This window comes from Acanthopagrus latus, chromosome 8 (assembly GCF_904848185.1).
Source record: "Acanthopagrus latus isolate v.2019 chromosome 8, fAcaLat1.1, whole genome shotgun sequence".
Lineage (NCBI taxonomy): Eukaryota > Metazoa > Chordata > Actinopteri > Spariformes > Sparidae > Acanthopagrus > Acanthopagrus latus.
Genome location: NC_051046.1, coordinates 1,522,124 through 1,539,288, shown reverse-complemented (window position 1 = coordinate 1,539,288; position 17,165 = coordinate 1,522,124). Strand labels below are relative to the sequence as shown.

Sequence of the window (17,165 nt, the reverse complement as noted above, 5' to 3'; positions counted from 1 at the left end):
TGACCAGATTTCACTGTACAGTCGATGTTCGTCTTTCTCAGACTTCATTCTTTGGGCCTATTTGTTCGGACAGCTGAGAGTTGACAGGAAGACAGACGAGTGGAGGGATGACACGCAGCAAAGAGCTACAGGACTCCAACTCTTTTATATTCTAACAGAAATGTCTTCTTTTATCCTTTTGTTTGTTTTTGTCTTGGACCGGCTCATCTAGTCGTTTCCTCTTCACCTGCAGAGCTTTAACGGCACCTGACTGTAGAATTAGTGGCACCAGATGTTTATGGAACTTAACTGCTAATATTTAGTAATAATAATAGATGGAAATATGAATTAATCTGAATTTTATTTCAGCGTACTTGGATGGAAGTCTGGTTCATGTCAGTTTGTCCTCGTTTCACATCTTCAGCTTTGTTTTCTCCTCCTCTCGTCTTCTTCTTTCTTCCTAATTTACCTTCATGTCTCTCCATTTTCCTCCAGTTCATCTTCCTCTGTGTCTTTTCTCTCTTTTTCTCTCTCTGACCTGATATCTATTCTCTCTGTCACTCTCACAGACTTCTGATCTGATCTCTCCCTTCTTTTGTCTTTTGTCATTTTCCCTTCCTCCTCTTCTCCTCCTCTTCCTCCTCTTCCTCCTCCTCCTCTTCTTCCTCCTCCTCTTCCTCCTCCTCCTCCTCCTCCTCTTCCTCCTCCTCCTCCTCCTCCTCCTCCTCTTCCTCCTCCTCCTCCTCCTCCTCCTCCTCCTCCTCCTCCTCCTCCTCCTCCTCTTCTTCCTCCTCCTCCTCCTCCTCCTCTTCAGACTCACTTCTCTCTTACATCACTCCATCAGTTCAGTCAATCTGCTCTGTAATCTGGATGTTTGTTAATAAGATGAAAAATGACGAAAGTTAAATTAACAAAGTAAATAAATCAAAGTAAAAACAGTCAAATTGAAGCCACACAATTCTAATTTCCCATTTTCTGCATCAGGGCTGTTTTAATTGAATTTTAATTTGGTTAAAAAAGTGTATTTCCATATTTATTTTCTGCATTAGAGTAGATTTTATCCACTTTAAAGAGTTTAAACGTCGTTATCTCTCCTCACATAACGCTCTGCTCATTTAACTTGTGACGTTTATCCATCTGGATGTTGTTACATTAATGAACATGATACTGAAAACGCCTCAATACACTTAAAATATAATATCTAACAAAACTGAGTGAAAACCTCCAGCCTCTGTGTTTGTTTCCATCTTCTTACATCTTTCTGTGTCGCTGTTGTGCCTGATGATCAAACACAAACTTAAACTGATGCAAAATAATATCAATCTATAAAACGTGAGGGGACAGTTCAGATATTTGTGTTCAGATGTAGAGAACTGACGCCTGAGAACTCTGCTACTCTACAATAATGAAGTATTTGTACATTTTTAGCTTCTCACTTCTGCATTTTGTTTCTCTCTCTCTTTATTTCAGTCTCCACAACACGAGTTCTCCATCTCCTCAGCTCAGGTCTGTCGTCGTCTCTCTTCCATGAAACTTGTCGAGTGCGACTGTGTTTCGTCTTTTCTCAGCGTGCAGAACAATCTGAGTGGAGTTGATGGAGGGCGGAGGAGCGACGCAGCCTCACAAAATACCTCTTCAACTGGCTGAAAGCTGAAGGTCAACCTGGGATCCACTCTCAGTTTTCATCTTTCTCCCTGTGAACGTAAACGGGAGGATCGTTTTCTAACCTCGGAGTCTGGAACACGCAGCCGTCAGACAGGAAACCGGCTCGACACAAATGGAGAGTCGAGGTTCAGTTTGTGTTCGCGGAGAGGGCAACCAATTTCCTCGTCTCAGCTGAAAATGTGCAGTCTGAGTCACTCAGGGAAAAAAACATTCAGAAGCTGCTGAAACACTAAAAAATGACACGAGGTCGTCCAGGAGGCTGCCGGAACCGTTCAGCGGTTCAATCTTCAGTGTGAATATCTGCTCTGCTTTCTGTCCCTCGATCTCAGGATCTGCTCCATGTTATCACTCAGATCAGTTACAGACACACGATGTGGTGTCAGAATATAAGATTTAACATAATGATGAGGTGATGATACAAACAGATGTTCACTACCTGTTACAGTGGTCATCAGGGTATCTGTCATACTCCATCTCATAGTCAGATCTGAGGAGAGGAGACAAGGAGGAGAGGAGAGGAGAGGAGAGGAGAGGAGAGGAGAGGAGGAGAGGAGGAGAGGAGAGGAGAGGAGACAAGGAGGAGAGGAGAGGAGAGGAGAGGAGAGGAGAGGAGGAGAGGAGAGGAGAGGAGACAAGGATAGGAGGAGAGGAGAGGAGAGGAGAGGGGAGGAGACAAGGAGAGGAGGAGAGGAGAGGAGAGGAGAGGAGAGGAGGAGAGGAGAGGAGAGGAGAGGAGACAAGGAGAGGAGAGGAGAGGAGAGGAGAGGAGGAGAGGAGAGGAGGAGAGGAGAGGAGGAGAGGAGAGGAGACAAGGAGAGGAGAGGAGAGGAGAGGAGAGGAGGAGGAGAGGAGGAGAGGAGAGGAGAGGAGAGGAGACAAGGAGAGGAGAGGAGAGGAGAGGAGAGGAGGAGAAGGAAGTGAAACTGAGTTTAGAAACAAAGAATCAAACAATCGGGCTTCTGTTTAATTTTGAAAAACAAAATAACAGTAGAAACTTTTATTCATGTATTTATTGTGTTATTGTGTAAATGTGTTTAACTATATTGTCATTAACAATCTGTTCAGCTGCCGTTACATTACAAATGTTTAATAACTCTTTTATTTAATGCCCACAAAGTCAATAGGACACAATACGCCTCTTAAGAGAAGTAAAGAGTTTTTATAATGAGGAGAAGATACAACACAGTCGAGTCAGTAACATGCAGGAGGAACCAGATCCAAACAGACGATGTCGATCAATTCTTTGAGTTAATAATCAGAGGAGATTCTCCGATCTGGGTCTGGTGGTTCTGGAGCAGCTCCACAGGCTGAAGCTGGACCCAACAGATGGCTTTCAGACCTACTTATCACAGTGCCAAAGAGCCTGTGGGCAAGGCAGCACACAGCGGCTGTGTTTGCACTGAACTCGCTCACCCAGAGACTGTTTTACTGGGTCAACAGAACCACAGAGGCCTGGTACTGGTTCTCACTCGCCACACAAGTCCAAGTTTCCAGTGAAATAATAATAAAATGACTCTTTTCTTCATCTAATCACGCTGTTATTTCTGCACGAAGCCATCGGACTCGACTGAAACTCCAATATTTTACCTCACGATCATCTGTAATGTGATTCCTGCACAGCTGGTGAAGGCGGAGCTGAATCCAACTACTTTAAATACCACAAATGATCATTTTAGGAATTTGAACAAATGAAAAATTCTGTTTTGATTTGTTATCTTTGGCAGAACAGTTGTTTACCTTTATGGGTCAAACTGAGAGAAAGCTTCTCTCAGCTGGATGAATAATGAAGGAGATACAGAGACGGAACTAAAGCACGGCACTATTAATCCACTGAGGAGATCAATAACCATCCAACACACACACACACACACACACACACACACACACACACACACACACTCAGAGACAGACAGATAAAGACTGAGGCAGATACGTAACGTAATGACTCTGATGGACAAACAGGTGATTGGATGCCATGTTCAGATCCTTCCACTGTTTGTGAGCAGCTGCTTCATCGTTCATCTTCATCAGCCGTGATGAGTATTAATCAGCGTTTAACGACGGCATCGATCCTGCGGCCGCCTCAGAGCTTCGGCCCAGTCGAGCGTTTCCTATTGAGCTGTGTAGGAGCAAACCTTCAAACATGACTATTGATCTGCAGGACAGCTCCGCTCCTCTGAGCCAGGATCACACTAAACGACTGTTTTATGGCTCGCACTGCTGGTTTATCTCTGTAATTAGATATCACGCTCCTCGCTGTGATCATGGGCTCATAACAAGCGATACCAGCGGCTTCTGAAATCCTCAAAATCCCTGTAAAAAATGTCCTTCAGGCTGTTTTGGATTTTATGTGTAACAGTCTGTGTTCAGGTCCACCGCCTGTAGGAGAATTAACACGCCTTCATTTTTACAGCATTTGTCTTTTTCTCCCGTCGTCTCTCCTGAAGGCTGCTGGAGCAATTTCCCCATTCAGTTGATTTCAGTTCAGCTGACTAATTACACAGCAGCTCCTCCAGCATTTAAAGGACCTGCTGTCGGAGGAATTCGATGAAGATGCTGTTTAACTTTGATCTCATTTGCGTGAGTATATTTCAAATTATTGCATTTAAAGAAAAACATTTTCTGCAGACAGGTAGAGAATAAAACCTGACTCACATCATGTTCACAGGCAGATGAAAATGTATTAACCCAAAGTTACTCTTAACACAAATGCTGAACGAGTCTCCTGAACCAGAATCCAAAAATAATTTAAAAAATAATAATAATAATCAGTCGCACAGATAGAAACCAACCCTGTCTTCTAGAAAAGAAGTTAGCACAAAACTAATATGCAAAAAATAACTATGTATAACAATAAATAAATATGTTACGATAGACGTTTCTCCTTTTGTTTTACATCGTGCTGCCGAAACCTTTGAGCACATTTTTGGGACCAGGAAGTTGCAGAACCGCAGGTGTGTTTTGTGGAGACAAAACCGCATGTTTTGGATCAGGAGGTCGTGGCATCGTTACCATGTTGTTCTGTGGTGACAAAATCAGGTGTTTTGGACCGAAGCGTCGCCGCATCTTCAGTGTGCTTTGTGGTGACCAGCCATAGGTTTTGGAACGGGAAGACGCAGCATATTCAGTTTATTTTTCGCCCAACAAAACGGCATGATTTGGACCGAGAAGTCGCAGGATCTTCAATTTGCTTTGTGGAGACAAAACAGGGTGTTTTGGACCGAAGAGTCACAGTATCTTCAGTGTGCTTTGTGGTGACCAGCCATGTGTTTTGGAACAGGAAGACGGAGCATCTCCAGGAGAAAGTTAAATAACTCCCCTTTAACATGCAGTATAGAAGTATATATAAGTATTATATATGGAAAAACTCAGTAAGTCAATAGATATACTAAAGTACGATGTTACTTTCCACCACTGCTGGTGTATAAAACACTTTAGGCGTGAGGTTGCGTCAGTACTGTGCTCATAATCACAGTGAAGAAGCCCTTTCAGGTGTTAATAAGGGTTTTAATTTGCTCCACGCTGTACTGCTGCAGACCCTAATGGTGTTATTAGAGAACGCAGCGGCTGTCCTGATGGGAATAATTACACAGCGGCAAAGACCGTCAATAAACACAGCGGACAAACGCATTTAGTGAGAGCGTTAGTGGAGAGGGGAGGAATCAACGATCTGTTCAAACATCCTGTCTTTATTCTGCAGCCTGCGATATGAGAAGTCTGCTTTTCACTTTTTCTGTTGTCTTCTGTTTCATAAAAAGAGCCTCACAAAAAGTGGAGGAGAGTATTTACAGGATGAGGTGAGCGGAGGAGAGAAAAAAGACGTGGCTGAACGGAAGTCGAACGCAGCACAATGAGAGGAGACACGGCGAGGAAATGATGAGGAATTTGCATTTATATAGCCGCTACTTAGCGCTCACCCCCTCCGACGCTAATGATAGCATTCAGCCTCAGTAACCCCTCCTGCCTGCCCTCACACACCGAACACCAACGTGTGTGTGTGTGTGTGTGTGTGTTCATACATATTCATATCAGCTGGGTGAGTGTCTGGCTGCAGGTGAGGCCACGCTGAGCTGTTTGGTTTCGTCTTCCTCGCAGCACACACACACACACACACACACACACACACACACACACACACACACACTCCATCGCCACATCCATTTATTCTGATTTACCGCTCACCCTCACCAGCCTGCTGCAGTGTCATAAATCAGCGGCGGCGTAGCGTAGAGTTTGGTGGTGAGGCAGCGGGTTAATGGGCCGTTCAGCCGTGTTCCTGCCGCCTCAGCTCGCTCGGCTCTGACCGAGCGGCGGGTCAGGAGGTGACCCGAGGCTGCTGAGAGCTCTGAGGTCCCCTGAGACTGTGGATAACTGCTGTCACCTTGATGTTACTGCAGTTAAACACTTTCTGCCTTGTAAATATTGTTTAAGTCAACAGTTTTAGTCGAGCAGCGACGTTCTGGGCTGAAAAATGAAGCCAATGTGGAAGTGACAGTGGCTGCAGTTCGTCAGTTGACCACTTGAGGCAGTCAAACCTATTAGACCCTCATATTAAAATACCCGACATATAAACATGTTTACATGGAATAAATGAATTGGTACAGAGACAGTATTAGTCTGCAGACGTTTGCTATTATCAATGATTGTGACAAGTGTCCGGAACGTGAATATTTTTAGTTTTTTTTAAAGATACAATATTGAAAAAATTACTTCAAAACACTTTAAAATGTGTTAAAACAACCTTTGTTATGTTTTCTGTTGAGTTGTTTACTTATATTTTCTGTAATGTTTCCAACAATGTTCAAACCAGTTGAAGAAGAAGAGGAACGATAAAATAATAACATGTCCAAATTGAAAAAATTGCTGACGACTGCTCTCAATTTATTTGTAATCATAGATCGCCAACATGATTTGTTCTTTCTTCTTCTTCTTCTGCTTCTCCTCCTTGTGTCTGATGAGCGACCTCTTCTTCCTCAATGTGTAACAGAGTCTTTTTACTCTGGTTTCTTTATAGTTCAAAATGTTCCCATTTTGAACTGACTTCTTTTTTTCACATTCCAAATTATAAAATTTGCTTGGATTCATATTTTTTAGATGGAATCAAGGCCGCTGGCAGGTGAAGCTAAAGGTTTTTACAATCTGGAGCTTAAATCATTTCACTTTGAATCATTTTGTCAGATAAAGCAACAATAACGTTAGTTTCATTTTAAATTTGCAGCGAAAAAGTTTGAAATGTTTGTGCTTCTGACTCTCATGATCCTAAATCATCGCGGTCAGTCACCTCGAGATCAGCTGAACAAAAACACACAAGAGACAAAAACTTAAAGAAACTATAGAAGATTGGAGAAATATACCTGCTGAACAGCAGCAGCAGCAGCGTGGTTCATCTGCTGGTCAACATTTATCTGCTTTATGATCTTAAATATATTCAAACTGAATGTTTCGTCTGCCTGTAAACACGTTCGGTCATTTCAGAGACGATGAAGTGAAACACGGAAAACAGCGACCGCCATCGCATCTCCATCAAAGGCACATTTAAATGTATACAAGGAGGCTGTTTTATCTTCCTGTGTGTGTGTGTGTGTGTGTGTGTGTGTGTGTGTGTGTGTGTGAGTGTGTGTGTGTGTGTGTGTGTGAGTGTGTGTGTGTGGCCTCTTTATCGAGCTGTTATTTTTCTCCTCAAAGGAAACGCTGATTCATCTCTTTCCACTAAACGCTCATCTCAGCAGGGCGATCGAGGGACAAGAAGACATAATTACAGTGTTCTGCTCAGCTCTCTCTCTCTCTCTCTCTCTCTCCCATCAGCACCTTATCTCTCTCTATCTCCCGCTCGCTCTCGTCCTCCGTCTCTCCTTTGATTTTTTTCTTCTCTCGGTTGACATTTGTGCCGTCGCAGACTCCACCTCTAAGAGAAAAACAGATCAATGTTAAAACTGTACGAACTGAAGCCTGCTGGGAGTCTGGGAAGCTTCCTCATCAGTTAATTAAAGCCTGATTCAAACCGGATTCGGTGGGAAGTAACCAGCAAGCGTCCCAGCATGCCGTGCGTGTCAGAGCGAGAAGGGCTCGTCTACTTCAGCAGCAGAGAGAACACCGGAGTGTCACGCTCCTCGCAAATCCACAACTACTTGATTTTAAGGTCACGAATAATGTAACAAACCGCTCCAGATTCATTTTGTGTGCTCAGCTTTTCTCTCAGACGGTCTTCAAGGACCAGATGCATTAAGATCCTCACAGAAGTACAGACACGGTGAGGACACACCATCGATCACACCGGAGTGATTCAGTGAAACCCCAGAGAGCAGCTGCATAATTGCAGCAAACGACAATGCCTCAGTGTGTGTGTGTGTGTGTGTGTGTGTGTGTGTGTGTGTGTGTGTGTGTGTGTGTGTGTGTGTGCTCAGCAGGACAGCGGCTCTGACTGAAGACATCATGTCATGTTAAACTAACAGCTGCAGGACTCTGTGACACGGATCATCCGACATGATGACGAACAGCTTCTCTTCACACCGACGCCAACAAACATGGAGACACACTGAGACACAGTCACAACTGTTAGTGAGACTCACAGTCAGCCGGCAATTATTCTATTAATCTGCACTGTAAATTACTGTCGGTGACACATTTCTTCTCTGTTTACTGACAGTGTTGGAGGAGCAGGACGAAACTGCACTGAAGTCGTTGAGAACAAGTCTGCAGATATTGTCAGCTCCGTCTATCAGACTTTAACTAATATATATAACCTATAATATACGTTTATATTTATCATTCATCATTATTATTTATTCTGAGAGAGCAACATTATCCAATTTACCTTCCTGAGATCAATGAAATACTGTCAGAGAAGTTGCTGGTTTGTTTGTTTGAGGTGAAGTTGAACAGGTGAGTGAATCAATACAGACATGAATCATCAGTTCATCACTTCCTGACGTAAAGACTCAAACATTTGTTCCCTTCATCCTGACATAACCAACTGCAGGTGTGTTATCTCCTGTAGAGACACCTGATCAGCTGATCATCTCATCAGATTCACGACAATATAATCAATCAACACACATCGAGCAGCCTGAGGAGGCCTTGAGGGATCACGGACTGATGGGAATGATAGTTTCCTTCATCTCAGACCAAAGTCTCAGTCTGAAGCCCGGAGAAGCAGCTTCTCTTTACAACATAAAGGAAAGTCTGCGGGGAGGAAAATGATCTAAATGCAGGACGGAGCGAGCGGCGGCTGTCTGAGGGCTTCGGCCTGAGAGATGGCGCTCTGGGAACGAACGAGGGATCAAACGATGAACCGCGAGGCAGTGCTGACCCGAGTCAGGGCGCAGGCGGTTCTGCAACATGTACAGTGAAAATCCACAACACAAGACGATATCAGAGTATCTGGAGAATAAATCGATCACACACAGACGCTCGTGAATTCAGTTCTGAGGCGCTGAGAGTTTTACAGACGTGATACCAGAACAATGTGAAGAACTGAACTCACATCAAACAAGGTCCAACTAAAACATCTGCAGGAGAGGAAATTAAACTTTGTATCAGTGAAGTTCAGTGATGTTCTTCTCTTAATATTTATCTGACATATTTGCTGCATCAGAGGCGAAATATCACATTTTAAATCAGTTTATTTTATCATCAATCAGATTCTGATTATCAGAACAATGCTGAGTATCAGATCCGATGATCGACCAGGTGTAAATATATGTTTAATGTGGTATCACTTTTTTCTTGTACTATTGATACTTAAGTTCATTTAAAGGTCGTATTTGTAAGAAAAGTTGATTTTTGATTTTGAATTCTCAACTCAAAAAAAACGACCTCGACCTCCACAAGTTTCCTCAAGCTAACGTTTCATTTGGTCGTGAACGAGACTAAACGTGAAGTTAATAAGGATGTTTAACATCAGCTTGTTTCAGGACAACTTTTTAATCCCAGAAGTCACAAAGTCCTCTCTGAGCTCTCCTCCCGTCAGGAAACAGCTCCGGGTCAGAACAGAATCTGACCCGGGTGTTTATTCCTCCAGAAGGTCTGGATCTGCACCCTGTCAGAGCTGCTCTGTTCTGAGCAGCAGCAACATCTGAAGCACATTTAATATCAGATACTTGGAGAGTTTCACTTCATATGAGTCACTTTGCCTTAACACACACACACACACACACACACACACACACACACACACACACACACACACACACACACACACACTGCAGTGTTTCCCCGTCCGAACACACCAGGTTGAGTTCCAGATGGGTTCGTCCTCCTCCTGCGTCTGCTAATCAAAACTAACGACAGTAAAGCTGCTCTGAGCAGCGGAAACATCCAGCAGCTCAGCGAGGGTCCAACATTTATCAGTGACAAAATGATTCACGGCACAAGTTCCAGCTTTTCAAAGCTTCATGGAGAGAAACATTTACATCCCGATCGGAATCCCTCAGCCTCCTCAACACACGAGCACACGGAAACACAGGAGACCATTAAAATGTGAATATTCAGACTTTTAAACGAACCTCCAGACTGCCGACTCTCAACCTCTGAATCTGTCTGGGTTTCACTTTGCACAACTGACCTGAAAACCTTCTGCTGTCTGGAGAAAAGCTGGAAGGAAAAACATCCCAGAGACGGAAACTAAATATTCCCAATCAAACATGTTCACAGAAAAATTCAGTTCAAGAGTGATTCCTGAAGTACAGCAGTACAGCCGACTATTAAACTGACAGGGTGGTAAAAGACACGACTGCTTAGCACCAATATTTTGAGCGAACAGGCAGAATAAGATGCAGACTGTGTTTCCTTCTACTGAGGCAGAAGGAAATAAAAATGTCAGACATGTTTCAGGCCAGGACGAGATTCCAGCAGTTACATTCTCTGCACATCCCAACACGTTACAGCGTATTCTACTCACATGTCGGGCGGTGGATATTTCAGACAGGCTGCTGTAAAAGTGACATAGTTGAGACACTTCCCAGTCGTGTTTGTGGTGAGAATAACGGGATATTTCTGACTTTGGGGCGTCTGCAGCTGCGGCAACCAAAACACTCAGCTGTTTTATGACAAAGCTGTTTTTCTAGCGTCTTCTGTTATCTTCTGCTCGGTGCTTCTGACTGAGGTCAGCCAGCACGCGCCAATCATGCTAATCTGTGGAGGTGCAGGTTGATTGGCAGTGGATCAAACCACTGTGAGGCATCTGGAGGGGGAACCATCTTTAACAACCAGCTCTCCATAATGAAGGGATTTGTTTGTATTTTTGTAATTTGTGGTTCGCTTCTCTGTTTACTGACGTGTTGGATTCACACACAGCATTAATTCTATCATCCAGAAAGATTCTCAGTTGATTCCGTGACCCTTCGCCTCCTCTTCTCGGTTAATGATGAAGAACTGAAGCTTATTTAGGACGGCTCTGAGATGTGTGAACGCCTCAGCAGTGCACACGAGGTGAACTGCTCCCACTGGTTCTCTCCACAGATCCTCACAGTCTCTGCGGGTCTGGCTGTGTGGCTGCCTCTGCTGTAAATCCCAACTCTGGCCGGCGCTGAGTCGTGTTCGTCCCGGTTTTAATCCGTCCAGCGGCGGGCGGCGGTGGGATTTGGAGGACAGTTTGGCTTTAGTTTCCATGTAAACAGAGAATGAGGTTAAAGCTGGGGACAGCTGGACCGTCACTCACTGTCGGCTTCACACAAACAGACAAACAACCAGCGATGAAAGCTTCTCTCAGCGCCGACGACCCGACTGCTGCTGCTCAGAGTGTTCGATGTGCTTGTAAATCAACACGTGTTGGCAAAACAACTCAAGACATTATCAGAAATAAAAGAAGTATTCAGATACGGATACTACAATACTCCATTACAAGTACGAGTCCTGCCCAAACACACTAAAAATCAAACTCTCTTTGTTTTCATGACTGAATAAACTGAATAATCAAGCGGACCTCAAAGGACAACACAGTTTATACTGTTTCACTAAGTTTATATTTATATATGGCGGACCCTGCCACCTTTCTAGATTCAAACAGTGATCCTGGACCTTATTTTCCTCTGAGAACAGCTTGTTTATTCACTGATGAAGAAAAAGTTGCAACGAACAGCCCTGTGCTGTGTCCGACTGACTCGATCTGACGCGCTGAAACACGGCAGGTGGAACCAAAGAGCATCTTCTAAAACTAGAGAAGAAGTGAAGAGGTGTTTATAGATGTTCACTCCTGCAAGACATTCGCAGTGATGCAGCCAGTTTGTCCCAGAAATCTTTCTGCAGCTCGTCCCGTCTTCCTCCACCGGCTCTACCACCTGAGCAGACTCACCTGTCGGGGGCGCTGCTTCCTCTCTTGGCTGTGGTGGTGCGACCGGTTCTCAGCTCGCCGTTCATCCCGGTGTCTGAAAACCAAAAAAGAAACAAGCCGTCAGATCAGGTTAGACTCTCTGACTGTCTCATCGCCTGACCGCAGGGAGACGACGATGGAGGTGGACGGGTGACACACAACACACCTGCAGTTCATACAGAGTGATAATGAACAGAGCAAAACACAACAACACAGAGCTACACACACACACACACACACACTCAGCGGGCTCAGCCGGACACCTTAACGAGTGGCGTGAGAGTCTAATTGGCCTCCATCTGTCAGCCTGGAATTAATTTCCTCTCAGATTCACGATGCTTCCCCCATTTTAACAAACGTGTGACTGTCAGACGGAGAAAGACGCAGAAAAACTCTGAGATCACTTTCAGAAAACACCACCGAGTCTAAAGATGTAAATACACGTCGATCAGGCTGTGTGGGAGGAGGAGGAGGAGGAGGAGGAGGAGGAGGAGGAGGAACGTCTGGAGGAATAAACACCCAGACAACATCAGGAAGAAGAGCTCAGATGTTACGTTTATATCTCTGCATTAATCTTCACTCTCGCTCCTCTACTGTCGGACTGAATCACTCTAAACAGCCGTCAGTGCACAGCAAGAGAAACTCATCGGGATCACCTTCAGATAGATGATCTTTAGACAGCTGTGACGCTGACAGCCATCAATCAGCTGGAATATCAGTTTCCACCTGTAGTTTTCTACCTGTTGCTGCTAGAACATGTTTACAAGCTTCAGCTGTCTGAAACGCTCCTCACTTTTCATCAGAACATGAAAACTGAAGACAGGAGCAGCAACTATTACTGAGGAGAAACTGTTGTGATGTCATGAAGTCACGTTAATTAAAGGCGGGGCTACTGATGAGGCGTTTCAGGAGCAGTGTTTTCTGTGGGAAAGAGGAGCGTCTTCTTTAACTTTCAAGATCTTTCACATGCAGAAGAACCAACATGAAACACAGGAGAAGAGGAACTCAAATAGACTAACAGGTCTCCTTTACTGTCTAACAGACCAACATTTATATATTCCTAGAGTGAAGGTAAATTATTTTGTGATTTTGTCTTTGCTGACATCAGAAAGTAACGTTCTCGTGGTCACAACAGACTTGTCCCGGCGTCCTCTCTGCCTTCCTGTTCGCCTCCACCTCCTCAGTCAGATTGAGGCGTTCAGCCACCATTTGGATTTTGTAATTGAGAGCTGAGAGCAGCCTGTCTCTCCTCGACCTCCATCAGAGCTCGGCGCTCGGCTGCGAGGACCCCCCGCATGTCAAGCCGTGTTTGGGAAGGCAGCAGCTGGCCCTTCGCCTCCCATCATCGCCCGCTCCCCACCCGCAGCGCTGACAGTCGGCGGCGGGGTTGTTTATGGCTTTCACACCGGCTGCAGCTTGTAGGACATTAGTCTTTTAGTGCGAGGTTTATGAGCGCCGTCACTCACCATCTGTTAACTGCCGGGGTGCCTTTAATTGTTCCCCCCATCCCCCCCGAGATCGATAAGGCTGCCAGGTCGCCACGACTCCCGCCACGCGCTGAGCGGGTGATTGTGCATCATCGACTGAGTGATTACAGCTATTTGCTTGCTTATTGCTTCGCATTGTTTGGACGACACATCAGCTTTAGAGAGGTGGGGAAAGATGGAGGGGGGCTGGAGGAGAAAGAGAAGGGAAAATGAGAGAGGAGGGAATAAGAAAGAGTGATGACAGGACAATTTCACACCCTCATGGTTATTGGTTTTCAGGGACAGGCTATTCAAAGTTTGGCAGGAAATCCAGCGCAGAGCGGAGCGGAGGCCGGCTGCTGGGCGAGGCCACAGCGGTCGCTTCAGTCCATCAGTTTATCTTTGTTTTCACCTGTTCGTCAGGTGAAGTCTCTGCAGAGGGACGACGACGTGTCCGCCTCCGTCAGGTTTGTGTCAGTTCAGAGCGGATGGATGTGTGTCAGAGGTGCCGTGTGGTCAAAGCTTAGTTTTTTTTTCAATTCATTTTGATCTCACTTAAACTGCGTCAACATCTTCTTGGTGGTAGAACTCGTTCAGATTCTGTGTTTGAAGATTTAAGATTTAACGACTCGCTGAAGTGCGTTCAGGATCGATGAGAAGTTGCACCCAGCTGTCAAGTTTCTCTGAACCAAACCGTGAAAATTTACTTTGTGCTATTAAAAAACCAGGGCAGGGAAAACACAACACACCTCCCCTGTTAGCTTTGTTAATTTAGATAGTTAACGAGCCATTTTACCGTCGCAGTATTATTTCAACTGCTGGGAAGTTTGAGGGCGATGTTGCATCAGTATACTTCGGTCCGGATCTCCAAATAAATCAGATTTTTGGTCATTTCAGGTTTTCAAGAGGACGCAGGAGTGCAGACAGACAGGAAGTGCAGCTATCGAATGTAAGTGAAGCAACAAGATGTTCAATTATTCTCCCAACATATGAAGCTGAAGGCTGCATGAAGTTCACTTTTCTACATACATTTATTTTATACTCAAAGTGATTAATGATTTAAATCAACATGCAGAGCTAACGATCAAACATTGCGCTTCAGACGGTTATTTGACACGTGATGGACGTGAACTGTGTGTTTTATCTGTTAATCAGCTATAAAAACATTTATCAGGAGACTTCTGAGTCAAATAAAGGAACTCACCACAACTCCTGTGTGTCTTTTTGTTGGGTGTGTAACAATAAAACGTCCGACAAACATCAAACTGACTCTCAGACCTTCATCAGGAAACACATCCAGGTGAGCTGCTGATGACCTCATCACTACTTCCTGTCAGGTGACCTTCAAACAGTCTGTCTGTAGAATGAATCCACAGGAAAGGAATAAAAACAGCTGGTGTATCTTCAAAATAAAAGCAGCACTAAGATAAGAGTCCGTGCCCGACATGAACTTTGGATCAGCGCCTGCCTGGTTCTGCTCGCAGTGTCTAATTCTGTCTCATCAGAGAGGAAGTAACAGACGCTTTTATTGAGTTTCCTGTTGCAGAACTCGGTTCATCTCCTCCACATCCTGGTTTCATTACTTTCCGTCTGTTCACCCGAATTATGTCTGAGAACAAACTCGACTGCATGTTCAGCAGTAAAACTCCCGACACGAGAACTCTGAAGCCCGAGATCATGTTTCATGAAACTGGAGGCAACGATGCATCTCACGGCTCATTTTCTGTCGGCTCGTCATCAGTTAGTGGGTTTCAACCCGAACAGCTGCGTGTATGTGCGTTTTTATATTCGTGCATTAAAACCTCTGAGTGAGAACACGTGTTTTGTCTACACTCGTCTGAGGAGGAAAAGTTTGTCTGTGACTGAATCAGACTGCGAGACTGTAACCTTCCGCTCGTTAAAACATGAAGCTGACAGAAATGTCTTGGTGTTTCCCATCGTTTGGTCTTCGACTGGAGCTCCTGACTCAACCGTTGTTTTATATCTAGTCGAGTTGTGTTCGTACTTCATCCCAGATGTTTCCGAGAGAGCGTCAGAGAGCGAGGACGGGTTTAATACTCTCTCCACCTCCAGACACTTGTACAACAAATGACAAAACACACTATAAATTACACAAATTACTATTAATTTGACTGAGAGCTTTTTTAGAAATCTCACGTTAACATTATTTCTTTTGGTCCAGTGAAAATATTATAAATATATATCCAGATATTGTGACGGGCCTCGTCGCAGTTTCATCAGCACTGGTGGTTGTTCAACATGCTGTTTGTGTCTGAACTCAGGTCGACCTCTCAAATCAATTCATCACAGTCAGATCACAGCGAGTCGCTCATAGCGATGTGATCATTTCCTGAACACGTCAGAAACGTTTGTCAGAGTTTGGTGTTTTTTCGCGTTGGTCCTGATGATGCAGGATGACAGAGACTCACCTGTCGGCCTGTTCTCCTCCATGTTTACTGACAGGAATCAGACCAAAACTAATATATGAAAAAGTGTGTTGTGTTTTTCTCTCCGTCTGGACCGAATGAACCAAACTACAGGTGTGAATCAGAGCAGCGAGTCGGACATATTAGAGTTTCAGGGTCAGTCTTCACACCCGGCTGCTTTCAGCCGCTGCTGAAATGTTAGCAGCCGAGTTCACACCAGTTTTTAGAAAGTGTAACACTGATGGTTCCTCTCATCCGTGACCGTGGACGGTGGTGAGGATGTGAGCGCTGACATTTCCATGATTTCACGGATGAATAAACAAAACCTTGAACTTGACTCACAAGTAAATGAGTGTGGAGGCTGGAGTGGATTCTGGTCTTCATCAGGGTGAGAGCTGCTCTCATTACAGAAAAGACCTGAGTCATCTGAGCCGACGCCTTAAAGAGACACGGACAAACAAATACGATGCAGGAAACGCTTCTAATGTGACGGTGAGGACGAGAAATCTAAAGGTGAGTCAGGTCAGAAAAACTCTTAATTAGACGGAGACGATGAAACAAGAAGTTCATCAGCTGCACCACAAACACCAGCTCGCTTCTGTCAGGACGACCAAACGATTTAAAACAGATCCGAGACGATCCGGCTGCTCCTTCAGAGTCAGAAGACGTTCAGGCGTTAAACTACAGGAGGAGCTGCGTCCAGGTGAGACAGACAGGTGTGATCAGTGTGTGACATCACAACCCTGCAGAGAGGTTTCTAATAATCATGATGATTTAAAACTGTTGTTTTTCACAGTTCGCTGCATTTATTTATTTTGTGTGCTTAACACACAGTACACAAGCCGAGTTATAGTTATATTTTCATTAAAATCTGAAGAAACAGGTGGATTTTTTTCTAAAATGTTGCACCAATTTCTCCGCGTAAAATTTTCCAAAGTCTTGTATTAAGTTAGAAGCTCCTGTACGGTGACGACACTACAGCTGAAGTTACACAGCGCAGAAACAAATGACGGAGGGTGGAGTTGGTGGAGTTGCCCTTTAAAAAAAACACAGCAAAACACAATGAAATGCAGAAATCCTGAAGTCGAAACTGAACACAGAAGCTTCCTGCGAACACAAAACAGTGAGATGTGATTTTTGATTCTCATAACATAATTTTAAATGTAAATGTTTTGTAAACTATTTAATTTCTATCAAATGAATTCAATAGTTTCTCTGAGCTCATTTCTATTTTGTTCTGGGTGCAGGTGTGTTTTCTCTCTGCAGTGTTTTTTGCGACACTAAATGCTGCGTGTGCCGACAACTTGATGAAGAGGAGTC

The 17,165-nt window shown here is 44.4% G+C and overlaps 1 protein-coding gene across 5 annotated transcripts in view; it reads right to left on the bottom strand.

Annotated features, from left to right (window-relative positions):
• The window catches only part of LOC119024255 (RNA-binding Raly-like protein), a 43,543-nt gene that overhangs the window by 24,695 nt on the left and 1,683 nt on the right, over window positions 1-17,165 (bottom strand). For 2 of the 5 annotated variants that reach the window (XM_037106820.1, XM_037106821.1), the window contains exons 2-3: window positions 11,936-12,008; window positions 2,081-2,131 (exon numbers count right to left, since the gene is read on the bottom strand). In XM_037106820.1, the coding sequence (XP_036962715.1) occupies window positions 2,081-2,131; window positions 11,936-12,008 (124 nt within the window). Of the gene's footprint in view, window positions 1-2,080; window positions 2,132-11,935; window positions 12,009-14,215; window positions 14,242-14,623; window positions 14,743-17,165 lie in introns of those variants that run through there. The other 3 variants (XM_037106822.1, XM_037106823.1, XM_037106824.1) reach the window with 3 other exon arrangements.